The sequence below is a fragment of the Atractosteus spatula genome, chromosome 27 (assembly GCF_055471065.1).
Source record: "Atractosteus spatula isolate fAtrSpa1 chromosome 27, fAtrSpa1.hap1, whole genome shotgun sequence".
Classification (NCBI taxonomy): domain Eukaryota; kingdom Metazoa; phylum Chordata; class Actinopteri; order Semionotiformes; family Lepisosteidae; genus Atractosteus; species Atractosteus spatula.
Window position 1 is genome coordinate 8,546,552 of NC_142732.1, and position 19,688 is coordinate 8,566,239.

General features: G+C 40.2%; 1 protein-coding gene across 3 annotated transcripts in view; it reads left to right on the forward strand.

Moving 5' to 3' along the window:
- Window positions 1–1,830: 1,830 nt before the first annotated feature.
- usp32 (ubiquitin specific peptidase 32) overlaps window positions 1,831–19,688 on the forward strand; it is a 54,788-nt gene continuing 36,930 nt past the window's right edge. For 2 of the 3 annotated variants that reach the window (XM_088907138.1, XM_088907139.1), the window contains exons 1-2: window positions 1,831–2,055; window positions 12,048–12,175. In XM_088907138.1, the coding sequence (XP_088763264.1) occupies window positions 1,998–2,055; window positions 12,048–12,175 (186 nt within the window). In that variant the 5' untranslated portion in view covers window positions 1,831–1,997. Of the gene's footprint in view, window positions 2,056–12,047; window positions 12,176–17,521; window positions 17,644–19,688 lie in introns of those variants that run through there. The other variant, XM_088907140.1, reaches the window with a different exon arrangement.

Consider the following 19,688-nt stretch of genomic DNA (forward strand, 5'->3'; position numbering starts at 1 on the left):
GCGTCCTGTTTGTGGAAGTTGTAGTAGTTCGTGAATGGTGTGCGTTGTTTGACTACTCCTTTTTCAGGCTACGTCTCCGTGTACAGTCCAGTTCAGAGGAAGTGAATTTGCTAAAATAAGTTTCGCATCTTGGGTTCTTCTAAGGTCACCATTATGTGGCGGATCTAGTACAAGTCACTCCTGGATTCCTAGGACAATAAAATGAAGAGAAAGAGGAAGGCGAGCGAACCAGTACTATAGACCAGACCAAAAGAAACCCAACAGCATTGTTGCTTCTTGCTCTTTATTGGTAGAGAATTAATGAGGACAATACATCCTGTCTCTTAGTTCATCTAAACGAGTGTATTGATCTATGTTCCTCTTTACTATCTTGATTTGCTCCTCTTGCATTTTATATCTATTTCCTCTCAATGGGATTGTAATTTATCTTTGCCTTCGGCGCTGCTTACGATGAAAGTTAGATGAAGTCCTTTTAGGCAAGGCAGCTGGTGTCGGATCCGCACTTACAAGGGCGGTTATGTTGTTCCAGGGTCATATTCTGATCTCTCACAAGCCCAAAGCCCTAAACGTTTTAGCTGTCGAATCGTGTCATTTCCCGTCCGAAAGCGATCCGATCAGTTTCAGGGGTGTGTCTCTGGGTTTGCTCCCTGATTGGCTGAGACCAGGTCCCGGGGGGTGGAGCCAGCAGGCTCACTCAAACCCTGGTCTGGAGCTTCCGGTAATATATATCCGTATCATTAACACCACGAAAGGGTTAATTCACCTGCGGTTTAATACAGGCTAACACTACACAAACACACTTAGTTTCATTTCCCAACAGAATAATTATGCGCAAATGATACATAAAACAGGTTTTCAAAGCGCACTTTTTTTTTAGCAAACGATAAAAACTGTAATTAATCAGTTGGCCCAATAATTAACGCAGCTGTCTAATTAAGAGCTGATCTGAGACGAAAACCTGCACTTTGTCCCTCGAGCGTGTGGGTTCGAGACCTTTTACTATATTACTGTAAATCTCAGCTGGCGTAATTAGAATGATGTAAAAAAAACAGTAATTGCCTTTAAAGCAGCACTATGCTTTAACCTCTCAATAGGAAATGAGACCTCTTGTGACTCAAAACCTCAAAGACCATAAATCGTGGAGACAGTAAGTCTTGCGCACGATATATTGTCTAGGTCTTTCCTTCAGGGCTGTCTGTTTCCGTTCACAGGAAAACTTTCGCTGGTTCGCAGTATTTATTTACATAAATTTTTATCAAATCAAATGGTTCATGATATACCGGCTAACACTTTAAGGTGGGGGTTAATCCAGTCCTGAAGCAATCCCGAAATTTAATTCTGCAAGTTTCTTATATAAATCGTGTGAACATTACTGCAGTATTCCTACGAATATTAAAACAGCAGTCATTGTTTATGAAATGAAGTATGCAGACATTTTTTACAGAAATAACTATTTCGCTGCTACCTGCTATTCGGTTGGTTCCTTTTGTTTGCAAATAGTTTAAAGTTATAAAATATTATTAAGTATGTATTAAATACATAATAGAAAGCAGAAGAGTATCAAGCATGGTGATGCACTTCACATGATTTTTTTCTCTTACTGTTAAGAGATTTGAGAAATTGATTTTAAAGATACTATAGTATTATTATTATTATTATTATTATTATTATTATAGTGCCGTTGATGCGGGAGAAATCCATTATCTTCGCTTCGCCCGTGCCAGCGGTGCAATCAATGTCCTCGCGCCCGGCGCCTGCGCGCTGCAGTTCCGCTGTAGCTGTTTTTCCTACCTCGTCAGGTGACCCGACATTAGGTTCGGTCATGTGACCAAGTATGGAGGCGTCGGCGAGGAAGAGCGTCATTCGGCGAAAACACTGAGGCTACGGTGGTGTTGGCATCGAGCGCACGACAAACCAGGGGGAAAAAAAAAACAGGCAGCAGGCACCGGGTCCCCCCTACAGAAACATATCTCGCATTGTTGTGAAATGAGGGCAACATGGGCGCCAAGGAGTCGCGGATAGGGTTCCTGTCGTATGACGAGGCCGTTAAGAGAGGTGAGTGCTGTTACCGCTGGAGCTGCTGGAGAAGGTGGGACTGAACACCCTGCGGTCAGTGACAGCAAGCGGGGCTCGCCTTGTTTACCGCACGGCTGCAGGGGGGATCTGTTGCCCTGCCGTGTGAGCAGCCCCGGTGTCGGTTTCCCAGGCGGGCTGCAGCAGGCGAGGCGGTGTTGACAAGTGTCGTGTCCGTACTGAAGCTGCCCGGGGCGCTCGGTCGCTGAGGTGCTGGTTTCTGAAAGCCGAAGGAACCGCGATTCAGCAGAACGGTTCAGAAGAGGAGGAGGAGGAGGGGGTGGGGGGCAGGGGAGAATCTGGGGATCCGGGGTGAAGCGAATATTTTTTGTTTATTTTTCTGCGTTTTGTTCAAATTGGCCGAGGCCGAGCTCCGCTATCGGAATGTGACACTGTAATACTAAGCAGCTTAAGTGATCCGGCACAACCCATTAGCAAATAAGGCTCAGAATACCCATAGAAACGAAGCCAGGCCGCCGATAATGTGTGTGCCCTGTAGTTGTGTGTGGCGAGCAGTAATGATGGATAATCGTTAATTTAGAAGAGGAAGATTGTCTTTTTTTTTACTTTGGAGCTCAGGTTGGTACAGGACATTTCCCAGATCTCGACCTTTGGAGGAAAGCAAAAGATCGCCCCTGTCATGCACGCCTAAAGCGTAAACAGTACTTTCTTTAATGATCGTTTAACGTTTATTTTGGTTTTGGTTTAATAATTACACCAAACGCAGACTGAAAGCACTTTCAAAACGCCCGTATAGGTGCATTGTTGTGGTGTCACTGTATCAAGGCCTTACTGCAAGGAAGTCTTCAGTAGCAGATTCATTTCGTGTTTTGTGTTACAGTTTCTGCTTTATGAAAGGCATTGACACTGCACTTGAGACAAGCCCTTAATTGTCATAATGGGTACAATTTAATATTGGATGCTGGAACATCTGACTGACAAACTCCCCTTGAAATGAGAACTTCTCACTTTGTTTTTTTTTAAATGGAATAGTGGCCAGTGGCCTCAACACCCTCTGCTTTCTAATCCACTATGGTGTGTGCATCGGAGATCTGTCATCTGCAGATAAGCAGTGCAAGCAGGGCACCTCTGAAGAGCGTGTGAACGAGATGATGATGATGATGCACACTGGAACTGCAGAACTCTCTTATGTGTTAACAGCAAAACAATCATCAAAGTTAGTTTAAACTGTATTTGTTATTTATCTAATGAGGTTATTATTCTTGCATTCTTGCAAACTGCGCTCTCTTACAATCCATTACTTAATCATTTGGGAAAAAAAAATGCTGTGCCTGTGTATGAGAGTATCTGTGTGTCGCAACACTGTTACTATATGACAGTATTTTACAGGCACGTTCTATTAGCACAGACTTCAGTTCCCTTCCCAGTAATCCAGTCTGCTTACTGGTGTAACCCTGTCATTTTCAGCAGCAGCAATCAGGACTCACTTTGGCATGTAATACCAAATAACGGCATGATAAATCAGAGCCGCTTATCTACAGAAAGGACAGGTCATTAAACTTTGAGCCAGTGCTGAAAGAAGTAATAGCTTGCCATACATTTATATAATTTCACTGCTGAAAACCGGATATTTAAGTGAAGAAAAAAAAAGCTTCTAATCTCTGTAGACAATGCGATAGAGAAAATATCATTCTGGGTTTTGCTAAAGACGTCTCCCAGACTCATTTATCACATCAACGCAAATTAACATTCCTGCAAACACCAGCTGATTTCAGTGTGAAGCAAGCAGTCTACTTTAGTACAGAGCAGAAAGGGGAAAAAAATGGATTTCAGTAGTAATGATGGTAATTTTACTCTTTTCTGAGCAGTGCAATGTTTATGAGGGTTAAATGAGAACGTATTGTACATAGTCCCTGGCAAACAATTATATTGAATTAAGTCAAGTACCACTGCAGCTTTGAACTTTTGCAGACTTTGCATTTTTGAATAAATATTGTCTGCAAAAAAATGTAGAGGTGGTTAGGATTGGAGAGGATTGGGGGGAGGGCTCTTCCAAGGTCTACATTTCCAGTGTGAACGCCAATTAGAGACCAGCACCAGTGATTAAGTAGTCTGGTTAATTGCTACAGCACATGGGACTGTGTGGGGAAGCCCCTGAGGGGGAAGTGTTCTCTGACAGGAGCAGTTCTGTCTTCTCTTTCATTGCATTTGTGGCTGATGACACGTCAAAAATAATTTGCAGGGGTTTTACACCTGGTGTCCTACAGGGAAAAAAGATCTAGCATTGATCATATCGCTATTGCTCGTTTGCAAATTTACTCTTTTTTAAAAACGTCTTGGGGAGGGGGAGACACAAATGAAAGTGCAGACATTATCCTTTTTTTTTTCCCTAGTAATTTCATGTTTCACCCTGTGCTGTTGAACGGAGACCTAAAGCCTGTACTGCTTTCTGGTCACCAGAGGCTTCTGTGTATTTTGAGAGGCTGACTGTACTGCGAGAGTCGAGTTTGCTGCAGTTGAGCAAACTCACAGTGGTTAGTTTTAAGGTTAGCGCTTGCAAGGTGAAGTCTACTGCTGGTATGAATACTGTTCTAGCATCAGATCTTAAATTTTACCCATTATGACAACTTGCAAGGTATAGTCTACTGCTGATATGAGTAATCAAGTTAAAGCTATGGTGTAGTTTTACCTGCATGCCTGCTCAGATATCTTGGTCAGGTAGATATAGAACAGGTGTGTGAAAGCTGTGTCAACAGTTTTCTGGCTGTTTTTCCAAGCTGAAGATCAAAGTACCTGAACATACAGCAGTTGCTCTGTGTCTGCTGTGTGCATACATTGTATTTATTTCTGATCAAGAAAAAAAATTCCCTTTACCTAATGTCCTTTCACATTGGTGTAAAACGTGGTATTTTTTTGCCCTTTCCCAATTCAGATCCTTGGATGTTCTTATCCACAGTATGAGGTGTGTATGCAGGAAACACAAAGAGAATATGGTTTGCTTGGAAAGTTTTGCATGATTGTCAGTGTTAGTGCTTACTTAGGATGATAAGTATAGTGTGCTATCAGCTTTATTCAGTTTTCTCTTTAAGAGTTAAGAATTACAGTATAAAACAGATATAGAAAATGTAAAATCATAAACAGTTTTATTGTAACGGCTACCTAATAAAATGAAGCAGGGGTTAACTAGTATTTTGTTTGTTACAAATAAAGATATTATGTAATAAATTATATTTCATATTATATTATGAAATAAAAAGTACACTAAATTTATTCTTTATATATCTGGAAACAGATATAAGTATACTTGATCAAATGTGTCTGGTCTGTTTTTAGGAATGTGATACTGTATATTAAAAATGTTGTGTGAAGTTCTTGTTCTGTGAACATTTATTTTGTATGTAAACAGAATTTGACATTTACACATAGTGTAGGAAATGTAAATAAAGAAAAACATGACAGTCTGTTTACTAAAATTTGATAGTATTTAAGTATGAATTTAATTTCTAAATAAGAGCAACAGAACTTTTCAAATCTTTCAGTGATTTATTTTAAGATGTGAACACTTTCTTTCGGCAAGCTTGGATATGTGTTTAAATCTGTACTCTATCTTCAGGTTAAATTGGATCCCAATTTGTAGGTTCATTCAGCTAAATTTAAATGGTCGTAACTGAGTTTTTAAATTTCTCCGAGCCACAGGAGATGGGGTGTTGCCCTCCCTGTCGTTTTACTTAATGATACCTTCAGATCTCACAAATTCATTTTTACAACAAAGTTCTTGGATTGTTACGCCTTCTTAAGTCCAATTGCTTCTTGTGCGAGTGTTGTCAAGCATGGGTTATCAGTGGTAGCATTGTGTAGTCTAGAGATGGAAAAGGCGAGAGAAGATAGGCTAAGTCTGCAGAATTAACGTCATTGTTCTTCTTGTGCACTGGAAAAGCAAGCAGACATTTGCATATATGGTGTCTTGGTGTCCTGGAATACAAATGCATTGCATCACAGCATCACAATACACATAGTGTTTCAGACATCTGAAAGGCTTTGTTTTAGTGTCTTCGTATGTATTTTCATTTGTGTCTCTTTTTATATTTCTCCCTAAAAAGCCACATTCTTCCCTTTATCCAAATATTAGAACAATTCAAGAAAATTTCTGGAAATTGACACACAAGACTGATAAAGGCTTGCTGCTCTGACCACCTAGTCAGAACTGTGCCTGGTGTTTGTGGCCCCTAGAGCCCTCCTGTACTTTTTCTGCCACAGGCTTTAATGTTTCTCACTCCTGTACTGCCAGAGGAAGCCTCAAAAAGGTTTCTGTGCAATCCACCACACCTTACAGCTATGTGATTTGTTTTGTAGGCTTTCTTGCCATTTTATTTTTAGCCCAAACCACACAGCTTTTGGAGTGTAGTGTCAACTGAAAAGTCGGTTTTGTGCATTTTATATGATTCACTTGAATCAAAGGTATTTAGCTTTGAATTACAGTATACAGTAAACCTGTGGTTTAACTGACTAATAGGGGGAAGGGGGGTCTGTTACAGCTGAGTGTCTGTTAAATCAGTCCTTTTTCAGCCCAATAACTCATTAAGTCAAAAATATATAAGATATATGTATATTCTATCAATTATTTCTGGGTATTTCTTAACAATCACAATCAGCACTGTCAATGAAAATTGCTTTTTTATTTCATGTGTCATACATATACTGTTTAAAATGAGCTTTGGCTGCTGTCACATGATCCATGTGGTGCTACATTGGTGATGGTGAAGGGGAGTCCACACCTGTGAAGTGCTTTGAGTGGAGAGTCCAATGTTATATGAGTGTGTTATTATTATTGCTAAAGCCTCTGAAACACATACAATATCCATTGTAAGGAATCCACCTGCCCCTGTACAGCACCATTGATGTTCCTAATTTTAAACCTTTGGAATTTTTATTTTTGTGCATTGCATCAAAAGTGCAGGGAAAGTCCGGTATTTCTGATTTTACAGACAAAAACGTCTTCAGTAGATTTTGCCCATTAAATCCAAAGTCCATTAAAGCAGAGTCTTTTAAACCAAGGGTTTACAGTATTGTGTTCGGAGGAATGCTGAAATTTCTCTTGGCTCAGCTTAACCAAATCACTGCATTGCTACCACAGGTTTTCATTTAAAGGGACAAAAAAAATGAATTGTTTAAAAATGAATTTGCAGCTTCTTTGTTGAAGGATGGAGAATTGATCGTGTACTCTTGTAAATGACATAGCTCTCAGTTCCTTCTTTGTCCTCTGTTATTTGTCTGTTGTGTGTGGTATTTATTTAAAGGCTGTCCCCAGCAATATGGACTTATTCTCTGATCAATACAGAGAGCATTAACATTTTGATTTGCTATGTCTTTGCTGTGCTTAGTGCTTGCATGAGGTTTTGTAGCATTGAGCATGTTGAGAGATGGATTAAGGTAAAATACTTCAGCAAAGACAGAACAACTGTTCGAACCCACAGCCCACTGTTAATGAAATCAGAGCCCAGACTGCTATTCCACAGTGCCACCCCCAGTAAAATGTATATAATGTGAAGATGCATTTGTTGGAGCATTTGCCATTGCAGCTGGTCTGTACCACTACAACATCCAATACATTTTACGAAGGAGGAAGAGGTGAATGTTTGCTTGGGGTATACAGACAGAATGTAGGACATTCCTGTCCAAGTGATTATATTGTCTCCATCTGCGATTAAATAATTCTGTGATGTTGGCTGTTAATTGAAGCAGAACTGCTCTGTGTGCAATTAGCAGTTAGCAGTCCTTTTGACTTTCGGTTATGAGATTTAATTTGTTTTCGATTAAATTTTCAGTGAGGGGATTATAAGTGCAGATGCAGAAATGATTAAACTCATTCAATTCCCACTGTGAGCTGTGGAAGCCAGGAATTACTTTAAAAATATGGGTTTAATAATTGCATTCTTCATCCTTTTTAAATAACATTCTCAGGGACAGGGCTCAGGTTTTGCAGATCAAAATATTGTGATTCGCTTTTAAAAAGGCAAACGAAGGGCACTATTAAACTTTAGCAGAACGCCTTTCAAGACACAAAATCATTTACAGAGACGACAGAGTAACTTCATTAGGTAAATCCACCAATACTACATGCATGTTATAGACTATAACGACTATAGGCTGCACAGGTCTTTATAAAAGAACATTATTATACATGCATCCATTATCAGAAAGATGCTTAGTCCTTTGGAGGATTACAGCCAGACTACACTCTGGATGGGACAGAAATCCGTTGCAGGACTCACACACAATTCAGATACACCAGTTAGCCCACCAGTCACTCCTCTAAAACCCACACGGGAGGCACCACAGAACCCAGGATCCAAGAGCTGGGAGGCGGCAGTGCTGAGTATCATACATTCCTTTAGCTGGCTTTTTAACTTTGATATAACTTTATATTCGGTCTTTTCCTTCTCCCCCACCACTCCTGGTTAATTTTCCTCATTGGGGTCCTTTCCATCAGACACAATACAGATTTATCTGCCCAGGAAGAGAACCATTGACAAGTCTATAGGATGGATTTAAGTCCTCCCTGTCAGACACTTGTATATATATTATGTATGTATGTTCAGTCTTATGCCACAGTGCTCCACGGTATTTCATTTATCGGAATTCAGCTTTTCTGCTCAAGTTAGATGCTGTGTACATTTCGCTAGAGCCTATCAGTCATGTGGTGCCCATGATTGTGCTTTTATTTCCAAGAAGTATGAATAGGACTGAACTTTCGTGCAGCTTAGCTTATCTTTTCTTTAGAATCACGTGTGCTTTTAAATGTCAGGGTGTAGCTACTGGAAATATATGCATGTATTTTCTTTTCTGTCTGTTAATGAAGTAGACGGGTTGTGTCTGAATGTAAACCTATAAATAAAGAAGACAACATCGAATGCCTTTCCACCTTTTTTCTCTGTTATTATTCACTGCCTGAAGTTCATAAGTAAATGCATCTCCAAACAGATATAGGATTCATTCATTATTCAGCTATATATTTATTTCTGGTTTGTTTTCCAGCTACAACATTGTTTCCAAAACTAAATTGGTAGCATTCGCAGATGCAGAACTGGGCATTGAATCTGAGCAGCACCATCAAGTACAAACCAGATCTTTCAATAAAACTAAAGAGCAGGCCTCTCGTAAGCGTCTTGTGCTTTGTGATCTGAAACCCATGCTCAGGGGATTTAATCACATCCAGTAAATTTCAGACACCCATTTCTGCACTTCCATATGTTGGGGTGTCAGTGCAATAAATTTGTTTCCTTGCAGGTTTTTATTTCCTTCCAGAACTGTTGCTCCTGGCTGTGTTTGGGATTGAAACAGACCTTGTGTGCAGTCAGTGCAGTCCTGCCCCCCTATGGTTGTTTGGAAGGGTTGGGGGGCTGCATGAGAGAGCAGCGTCAGGGGTTCGAGGACCCTGACAAGCTTTTAAAAACCTCCTTTCGGCTTCTTCCCCCAACAAAAGCTGCTGCTTTCTCCTGGCACTGGCAAGGGTGGGCATGGGGAAGGCATTCTTCTTTCGTGTTTGCCCACCAGCTTTTAATTTTTAATTGGATAAGCTGCCAGGTTGTTATTCTGCAACTGCATTTGTGCAATTTCTAAAAATAATCAGTAAGGAAACCAGCCACGGGCTTCTGCATCGTCTTTGCTGGTGCTGTAAATCTCAGACTTCTTTTTTTAATTTACAGCACAAATTAGCCTGGACGTTGTGTCCTGCTGTGATGCGTCTTAGAATGAATGTGCTCTTAATGTTCCTGGCCCCGAAGAAGCTACCTTATTTTTCCTCAAAGTACAATGCTGTAATGTTGCAGTACTCTTTGGGGAATGTTTAGAACTGATGGAAAGCAGTTCCCTCCAATACAGCCTGCCCTCTCTTAATACAAAATTGGCATGGCACAGTACAGTGCTCAGACTACAAGGCTTGTCCAACACACATTAACACTGAGCTGCACTAACTCAGGACTGGAGCACAAATGTAGCAACAAATTAAGTATAAATGATTATTAATAGTTTTGTGCAGACTTAATAAATCAACTCCTAACCTATTTTGCATTCTCAAGAACAAAGAAAGAAAAACCTAGTTATCACATGTATTTTAGTGAAATGTAGGATCACACCCCTTTTTATACATTTTGTCAGGAGGAGGCGTGTGCCTCTCACTGATGTCACCACAAGCCAGCGGGCGCCCAGTGCTGCCCAGGAGTTTTGGCTTTCGGGAGAGCCAGGAGGGTCCCAGCCCTGCCCTGCTGGGCCACCATGTGGGCAGTCTTGGCCAGCGTGGGCTAATAACATGACACAGGCTCAGCCCTGCTTCGCCTGGCTCATAGCGTGTAGTCTGCTCTGCAGGGAAGCCTCTTTATTCAAATTACCCTGACAAGTTAACAAACACTCTAATATTAGCCATTTAATCAAAGTGGCCATTAATTGAATTTTTTTGTTGATTGTTATAGTTAATTTTAACTTTACTCAATACATCTTAAATAGTCACGGGCAGTAATTAGTGCTAAGTAATTGAGATGCTAGATTCGATTGGAACTGGTCCCACGTTCTTGTTTCTGTGGCGGTTTTCACTTCATGGCAGCGCGTCGCCGACACGTTGTGCTAGTTGAGAATCTGTGCTTCGGCTTGTCATCATTTGTTTTTAAGTACGCTGCCGGTGTGTTTCTTAAAATAAGACATTTGTGTCTGACATTGCTAAGGTGTTCTTGCCAGTTTGAAGAAGAAAAATTAGAGCAGCTTAGTAGCCTCTTTTATTTGAAAATTCACGCTGATGTCGTTATTTTTCTTGCTTCCCTTTTTGCCCAAGAAGATGTAGGAGGGCATTAACCCAGATCATGCTGGGAAGGTCTTTATTGGTTTATGGGATCTCCTGAGGGTGATGATTCTTCTACAGCTGGGGGAAGCGTAATTACGGTTTACTGCTTTTGAACATGAAGTATCAGAGGTAGTGCATAAGCAGAGCAATCAGGCCTGTCCTGTGCCCAGATCCTGGTGCCCATTGCTCTGTAATGATGGGTAGGGGAGTTAATTAAGTGTCTGGCACTAGCTAGGTAGCTGTAGTATCTCAGGAAGGTATAGCTTGTGGTTTTTGTCTTTAGCTTTTGGTTTGTGCTTTACACCCCATTTACCATACTGTTAATGGCACAGGTGAACAAACAAATATATACCTTTTGATTTTGGCAACTAAACTGTTTCCAGCATTGTTTTTTTTAAATTTAAACCCAGTGGCTCAAGGTATGGCAGTCCAAATAGATGCGAGTCCTGTAATTAAACTGAAACTGTTTTATGAGATATTTTATGTCGCAGACCTGAGCTTTCAAGCGTTTTTTTTTTTAAAAAGCCACTGAAATTGGCTCCAATTACATTGGTGCCCCCTCGATAGCTGAAAAGTGAAAACAAATATGTAGGACAGAGAGATGAGGCAAGAGAATATCACAGGCTGTCATTCCAAGCATTCCTGTAAATGCCCCATTCGGCACTGGGCACCTGGTCGAGGTTGTGATCACTCGGGGAGGCCCGTCTGGAAATTAAATGTCTGGGGGGGGCGATTGGCTGCGGCTTGTGCCTCAGACCCGGAAAATCTGTCCTCTTGACTCTGGAGGACCCCCAGCCCCGTCGCTTCTCAGGGGCTCAAATTGCTTAATCCTCTTCACCAGACTACCGTCTCTCGGCCAGGTGGGTTTGGGCCAAGGAGTGGGCGTAATCGCTCTGCGTCCCTCCCAGTGAACCAGTTCAACACAATGAGGGGTGTATTCTGCATCTTCACAGACGATGATTGAATTATTACATTCCTAACATGGTAGCCCGAGTCTGCCAACTGGAGGGTCACTGCTGTTCCGGCACTGTCTTGGGGGGAAAAAAAGGGTGTTTTCTCAACGCGTCACTGAAAAAGCACCGCGGTGTTTTCTTTTCCAAAAGCGTATCGGTTTGTTTTTTGGTGTTGTGCGGAGAACCGTTTTCCCGAGGCCTCACTGTTCGTCGCCGTGTCTCCGCAGTTACCGATGTCGAGCTCAAACGGCTGAAGGATGCTTTCAGGAGGACGAGCGGCCTGTCCTGCTACATGACCCAGCAGTGCTTCTTCAGAGAGGTGCTGGGAGATGGGATGCCGCCTAAGGTCGCAGAGGTAAGTCACTTTATGACGCATGTAATGTCCCAAAATCATGCAGCTCCACCCCGCCCCTTCCGTCTCTCTCGTCAGTGGTAATCATTTTTCAAATTGCAAATTGCACATGAATTATTTAGCTCCGCTGCTAAGGCCTGTGAAAATTGTAGCAGCCCTCTTGATCTAAACATAGAATCTCTAAGAGGCATAATGTATAATTCAGTTTTTTTATAACCTTCACAGCTGGGGAATCTAATTGTTCCTCTTTTTTCGTGTAGGTGCATGGGTGGCTGAGTGAGAAATTTGTGTATATATATATGTATTTGGCTATATTATATATATCCACAAACAACCTGCCCCTTTCTTTCAATGACATACATTTAAATTTAGTATTTTTATATCAGTCTTTTTTATTTTTAATGTATCCATATGGGTTTAAAGCAGTGAAGGTGAACAAGTGCTTTCTGGTGATGATCTCCCTGGAGAGTTTATTGCTGCTGGAGTGCTGAGGATTGACAGCCATGTATTAGCTAATTTAGGCCAGTTCAAGCAAATCTCTTTCATTCCACTTATAGAAATATTATAGAGGCAGCATTACAGTTCAGCCACTCGTTATATCAACAACTGTATATAGATTGTGATTTCATATTAGATATAGAAATCTAGTTTGAACTGACAACAGAATTTCTCAGCACACCCAAAGGAATCATCCCATTTTCAGGTCTTTGCTGTTTCCATGGTGTCAGGAAGCAGTTAGTTTAGTTTCACAAAAATCCTGAGTGTTCATGTAATGTGACAGTTTAAACTCAGTAAGAGCAGAGTGAAGTTTAAGGTGAAAATTGTTGCTTCAGCCATAACAGTCATGCTTGTTTGCCTGAAAGGAAAGGTAAGTGACATTCGCAGTTCATTACTCTTGACCATAAGGACTCTGTCTGCATCTCCCCATCAGTTTTCAGCTGGGGATGCAGACTGATCCTAATTTAGAAGGAGAATAACGTATATTAAGGGCTGCACTTTTGTAAGACAGTAGTATCTGGGAGATAATGATGCAGCTCATTAGAGCCGAGGTTGTCGTTTCCAGAGAAATACAGAGAGAGCTCAAGCTTAGAAATGAGTCATTCCGTGCTTCCACCTAGAGCTTGTAATACTTGAAAGGTCACGCTGGCCGGGGTAGTTTGTGATTTGATCTTAAAATATTATACATGTAACATTTTAACATTTGTGAAAATTTGAGCGACAATCTCGGGATGAACGCATACTCGCTGAACGAAATAATAAAACCAAGGTCCTACGTCTCCTGATCGTATTGCTCCACCTCAGATAAAAGCCTTAAATTTGCAAACAGACTGTCTTTTGTGTTTAAAATGGACGTGTATATTACGCTCTGAAAATTTCAGTTTCATTGTGCGGGAGCTTACTTGGCATTCATAGACACTGTGAGGCATCCTTTTTAGATGTATCTTTGCAATGTCATATAAGTTCAAAAGATGACAGGGTCAGACACACATTTTCATAACTTACACATGTCTACCCCCCCACCAGACATGAATGCAATGAACCCTTGTCTTTATACTCCTCCTGCTGTCAAAGCTGACATCCCACTCCTTGGGACTTTCCCCTGTTGTCAGCAGTTGCCTGACCCCCCTTCCCAGCTCTTACAGCCCTGCAGGAATCATAGAGATCTTCCATGCACAGTACATTAATTCTCATCAGATCTGACTTTCTTCTGTCTCTGGAAGTTTGTAGGAACAGAGGGAAACTGCGAGAATTCATTTAGTCTTCCTCCCTCCCCTCAGGCATTTCTCAGCAGAAATGCGATAAACGACTTGACTCAAAACTATTAGCCTTAAGGGGTTGATATGAGCAGATATGTAAATGTGCGGGGCAAAAAAAATAGTAGACTTTTAAATAAAAAGAATAAATCAGAGTCACTTTTCAGTATACGGTAGTATGTAGTTCAGGTGGGGAGCTGCGTCAGCATGCGTAGGCTGCAGAGGAACAAGTAATAGGTTTACTCCATGCTGAAAAGAGAAGAAAGAAAACACAACGTTTCGGCCATGGAGCCTTCTTCTTTACAGTAGTATGTTACAAATGGAACACATGTAAAAGCGATATTATGTATGTGTTTCTGTATGTTACATATATTTCTAAAAGTGTGACGTTCAAATATGTTCAACCAGGGCAATCAGTATTTTGTGAACTCTTTGACTTGGATAACTGTCCGTTTAATCGCTTGTAAGGGATATCTCGCCACCCCTTCATGCAGAACTTCTCCAGCACAACCTGTACTTGAGATTTGCTGTCTTCACTTCTGTCGTGACCAAGCACAAGTACTTTTTTCTTTGTTCTCCCAAGCATTTGGTCATCGCGTTTGATTCAGGGTTTTGTGTTGTTATCCTGTTATAAAATCAGTTTGAGTCCAAGATTCGTCTTCATGAAAGAAGGCACCAAGGATCTGGCTAAAATATCCTGGTACAGTTTGGAATCTTATTGACACTCAGTTTTAATTAGGACACCAAGTTTGTCCCTTTCTTTGCTTCACAGGGCTTCAACTTTCTCATCGTGCTGCCATTAACTGCATGATGGTGAAAAGTTGTTTTTCCTCCACCTTCATAACTTTATCCCATTTGATTGAGGAGTACGTTAATTGCTATATGGCAAATTCATGTCTTTTATTTTCTTGCTATTGTGGAACTCTGCTACAGATACCAGATGTTGCCAATCTCAAACGGTGATTTTGGAGATGTTATATTCTGATAAAGCCAGAGTTTTTTTTTTTAACATTCACAGTTGTTGCTCTCGGGTATGAGTTGGTCTTTCAAACTGTTTTTCTGTTCATACATTTGGATAAAACCATCTCGCTTCCCTTTCCTAGTCGGGCAGCTTTGCAGAACAGCCAGATGAGTGAAAAACATCAGAGGATTGTTAAATTCAGCATATTTATAAAATGACAATATCTATAAACCTTGCGTATTCAGAAATGTATGTGTTATTTACAGTTGCTGGATCTAATCAGTGCTCCACATTATGTATTTTTGTTACATTTGGATTTTTAGAAGTGTACATACTGTAGTGATTTTTATTCCTCAATCAACAAATTTAAAATCAAATTCACATGACGTGTTGACTCACTGTTAGGTGTAAGCTTTTCCGTGAATTTCTTCCTTATACCAGCCTTCCAAGCTTATTCCTTTTCTTTTGCCATCTTACAGGAAGCATGAGTATGCGCATATTGTGTATACGCTACACATACCCTTTGTACCACATAGAGAATCCTGTGTGGTGTGTTACTACAGCCTGGTATTGCTAAATCAGAAGGAGTGTTCTCTGAAATATGACCTTAGATTTTGTTCCTGAGTACTTTTCTTATATGTCCTGACAGACAGGAATGTTTAAGCAGAAGCCTTACAAGACACTTATTTACCTCCCTGCTGAATCCAGACTGCAGGCTTAGAGAGGAATTTTTCCAGGCATTTATAGAAATAGCTGATCGAGACTTTGAAGGTTTAGCATACAAAATATGGTTTACTGGTTTACAGATCCTGTGTTCTTCAATGGCAGTGTTTGTCACCATTACATCAGCACAATCGAACATTACCACACCCTACCGTCAAATTTTCTTTAATCACGTAAGGACAGATGAGAACAAATTGAATTGGCAATATGCTGCAAGCCTCGTAATTTCACCAAGGAACGTCAAGTAAGCTCTGCTTTCGGAAAGGAAATTGCTTTCCCTATACAGTACCATGCAGCCTGTTAATGACGGTGAATTTGCTGGGCAGAATCTGTACTTTGAAGAGGATTGATGGCACTAGGAATGTTGAATAACCTGTCTTGCAACTTTGTAATTCCAGTACTTCATTGTTCTAGTTGTATTTGTTCCTGCTGGTATTCTTGTGTGGCGTAATTACTGTTGCTTGTTCTCAGCATCTGATGAAACCCTCTGCTTTGTGGGCTGAATTTGGGAATTTCTGCAGGCCTTTTCTTTTTTTTTTCTTAGTGGGGATTTCTGTCTGACTGTCCCTGCAATTCCTGCACTGCCAGTTTTCCGTTGTGTGGAAACCAGCGTAAGCCGGGATAGCTCTGCATTAAAAATCCATCGTGATCCCGGTTTATTAGGAGAGGCAGGCAGCAGGCGCTGGATTAGAATTGCTTTCACTGCATTCGGTACAAATGTGGGCCACGTCAGTAAATTGAATCTTGCCGAGAGGTGACTGAACTGACCAATTGTTTGACAGAACTGACAGGTTGCTGCCCTGGAGTCATTAATCCCTGGTTCTGTGGTAACATCTGACTCCCCTGCCTCAGTTCATCACTGCACTGGGGGGAACTGTTCTCGCAATTCCTCAATCAACTCAATAGGTTATCTTTTTAAACTCGTTCTACAGTGTTTAAAAGAAATATACATGTAGATTTCACTCAGAACATTTGGGTTTTCACAGTGTCTTCATTGCCATTATCTGTTGCAGCAACAGAGAATCAAACTGCAGTTGAAATTCAGTAGATTCAGTGATTTGATCCTTAATATGTTTTTGCTTCATCACTCTTCAAACTTGTCAAAAGCCAGAGCTATGGGTGGAATGTATTTACTGTATTATGCACTGTATTTGGGAGAAATCATAGTTCTATACTTTATTATATTTACAGGCATGGAAATCAGTTCCTGAACTGTAAATCTCCTGTGTTCTTTATGCAGTATATCCATAAACTTGTTTATTCATATGTAACAAACTCCAATATTTTAAACCACTTGACAAGACATTATAATTATATCCTTGTCTGTTACAAATACTAAAACTTCACACAATGGTAATGTACAATAAACCCTCAGTTTAATGGATTGATGGGGGTAACGCGTGTCCTTTGAATGTCCTCTATTATATGAGAAATTATATACTGTATACTATATATATATCATTTCTGGATCTTTTGACTTATTGTTTTAATAATTACAATCAACACAGTGCAAAACTGAAAACTGTTGCTGTGCCTTTATTATCATAAATACACAAACTCATTATTTTGTGTATCATACTGTATAAAATTTGCTAAAACATACAAAACGCAAACAGCACGCATTGTAAGCATCAACCTACAGTACACCCATAGGGCACCATTAATATTCCTGAATTTGAATCAATTGTAGTCCTTATTTTTACATTTTTGTTTTATTAGTTGTGCAGTCCAACATTTTTGATTTTACAGACAGAATTGTGATTTAGTAGATTCCGTACAGTAAAGTGAAGTGTGTTAAACTGGGGATTTACTAGTGTAATTTAGTGTAATTAATTGTCATCACTAATGAGGCTCCTGGAATGTAAGGAATGTCTTCTAAAGATTTTAAGCATGTTTCTGTCTCGGTTTCAGGAAGTGCCTGTAGACGCCTATCTACACAAGTCTTCACACCTTTTTCAATGCAACACAATTTGTGTCATATCATCCTGCAGTCAAGACACATTCAGTCAGAATTTATTTTACCTGATTTACCTGTAAGTCACCCTCTCTGTTGTTTTTCTTAAAATAATACAAACAATTGAAATGCATTCAGTCCTTCACTATAATGTTTTTTTCACTTAAAGAACATACTATCCGCATCTACAATAAGCAATCCGAAAGGAAGTGAATGAGTTACTTAGAAAAGGGTGTGATCTGTGCCCGAGATTGCATACTATACGCTGCTGTTATGAAAAAAAGACTACTTCTTTTCCAGTTCAAATTTTTTTCCCCATTATCAAAGGAATGAACTGTTGCCAAACATTTTGCAGAAGGGCTATATTTGAGTACACTGATGTAAAAAAAAATACTGTTTTTTACTGTTTGGGTTTCCATTGTTTTAGGCAGGTGATTCAGAAATTAAAGTAAAGTAAAACTTGAAAATGTTTACCACAAAAGGTATTCCTCTGCATTTGAAGGTTTGCCTTTAAGTAATTAAAAATCCTTGGTTTCAGTGCCAGCAGAGTGATGTTTGTGCTGTTCAGTTTGGATCTGTAATCTTTTGTAAATCTGAAATGTTGTGTTCTGGTGCAATTTTGCACGTGTGATGGGGGCAGCTCTGCTCTGCCCTGTCCTGCCCTGCCCTGATCCAGGCCAGGGCTTGATCACAGGTGGTCTCTTGCAGGCTTACAGTATTCACAGCCCCAAAGCTTCATTCCCAAGACAACAGCAAACTCTGCCACACCAAGTCTTCTGTTATGGAATAATTCAGTACAGTCTAGCTTTCAATGGGATGACGTCATCAGCTTGAACTGGTTCAGTACCGGTCAGCTCTCTTAAATCACCATAGTGCACACTGATTGACTGGGCTGTTGGTACAGCTCATTGTGATTCTACTTGCCCCTTGAACCAGAAGAAGGTTCAGTTTCACCTTTTTAATCCACACCTTTATCCCTCAAGGCCACTATTGAACTCTTTAAGTCGTTTTTGATGTTCTGCCTTTAAAGCCTAATGATGCTTTAGTCAGGGAGCAAGCCAATAGGAATGTATTACAGAGCTTGTTTTTATAAACAGTTCTGTGGAACAGGAGGAAGCAGGATGTGATTACCTGTCATGCCTAAGGCATGATGTATAAAGCATGATTTGGTGGAACACCTGGGAGCAAATTAGTCGGTATTAAACCTCATACAAGTAATTTAAATGTTATTCTCCAGAGATCAGTTTCCAATGCTTTCTGTATAATTTCTTGCTATTTAGCTAGATGGTTTGGTACAGTATTTTGTTATGCAGGGTGTAACTGTGTAGATTTCTGCACAGTCTTCTCTGCTCCAGGTTGATCCATTTCTCTGAGTAGTAACACCTTAACTTTTACTGTAGGATTCACACCATAATATTCGTCTTTGTAGTTCATACTGGTATGTGCAGACAGGCAAATTCCAGAAAAATTTTGAAATGTCTGTCCTTTTTTATTGCTAGCAAGAAAAGCTATGTTATTTGTTGCCACAAACCTCTATGTGCAGTTTTCTGTACTTGTATTCTGCATTTACCTAAAACTAGCACATTGTCTAATCTGCTCTATTTTGCATATTTTCAGGCTGAAATGTGAGCTGAAGCAACCACAGCATTTGAGAGAGATTTTAACTTTGGTGTTTGGGATCCTTTTTATAGGCATAACTTTGTACATTTATTACAGCCCAAATTGCATGATATTTCCCCTAAGGTGTATACCCCACATTTGTAATGCCTGTAGACAGTACATACCTGTGAGATTGCACTTTGTGGAAGCATCTTTTGCTTGACTTACAAACATAATTCTGTTAAGATAGGACTGCACCAACACAGCACATAGATTTGGCAATGTGTGCTTTTAGAAAAGGTTGTTGGAGCTACACAAGCTACCGAGCCGTGCGGTTGACGACAACATCTTCTTCAGCTAACAGCTGGATGTGTGCCTTGCATCAATTAGCCACTAACTTCCAAATGGCCTCCTCTCATTTGCAACTGTTGTTTTTCATATTCACTTAAAGTATACATATTTTGGATATTGATATGTTTTTGGCATTATTTTGATTTATTATATAGCATTATATATGGCATTATG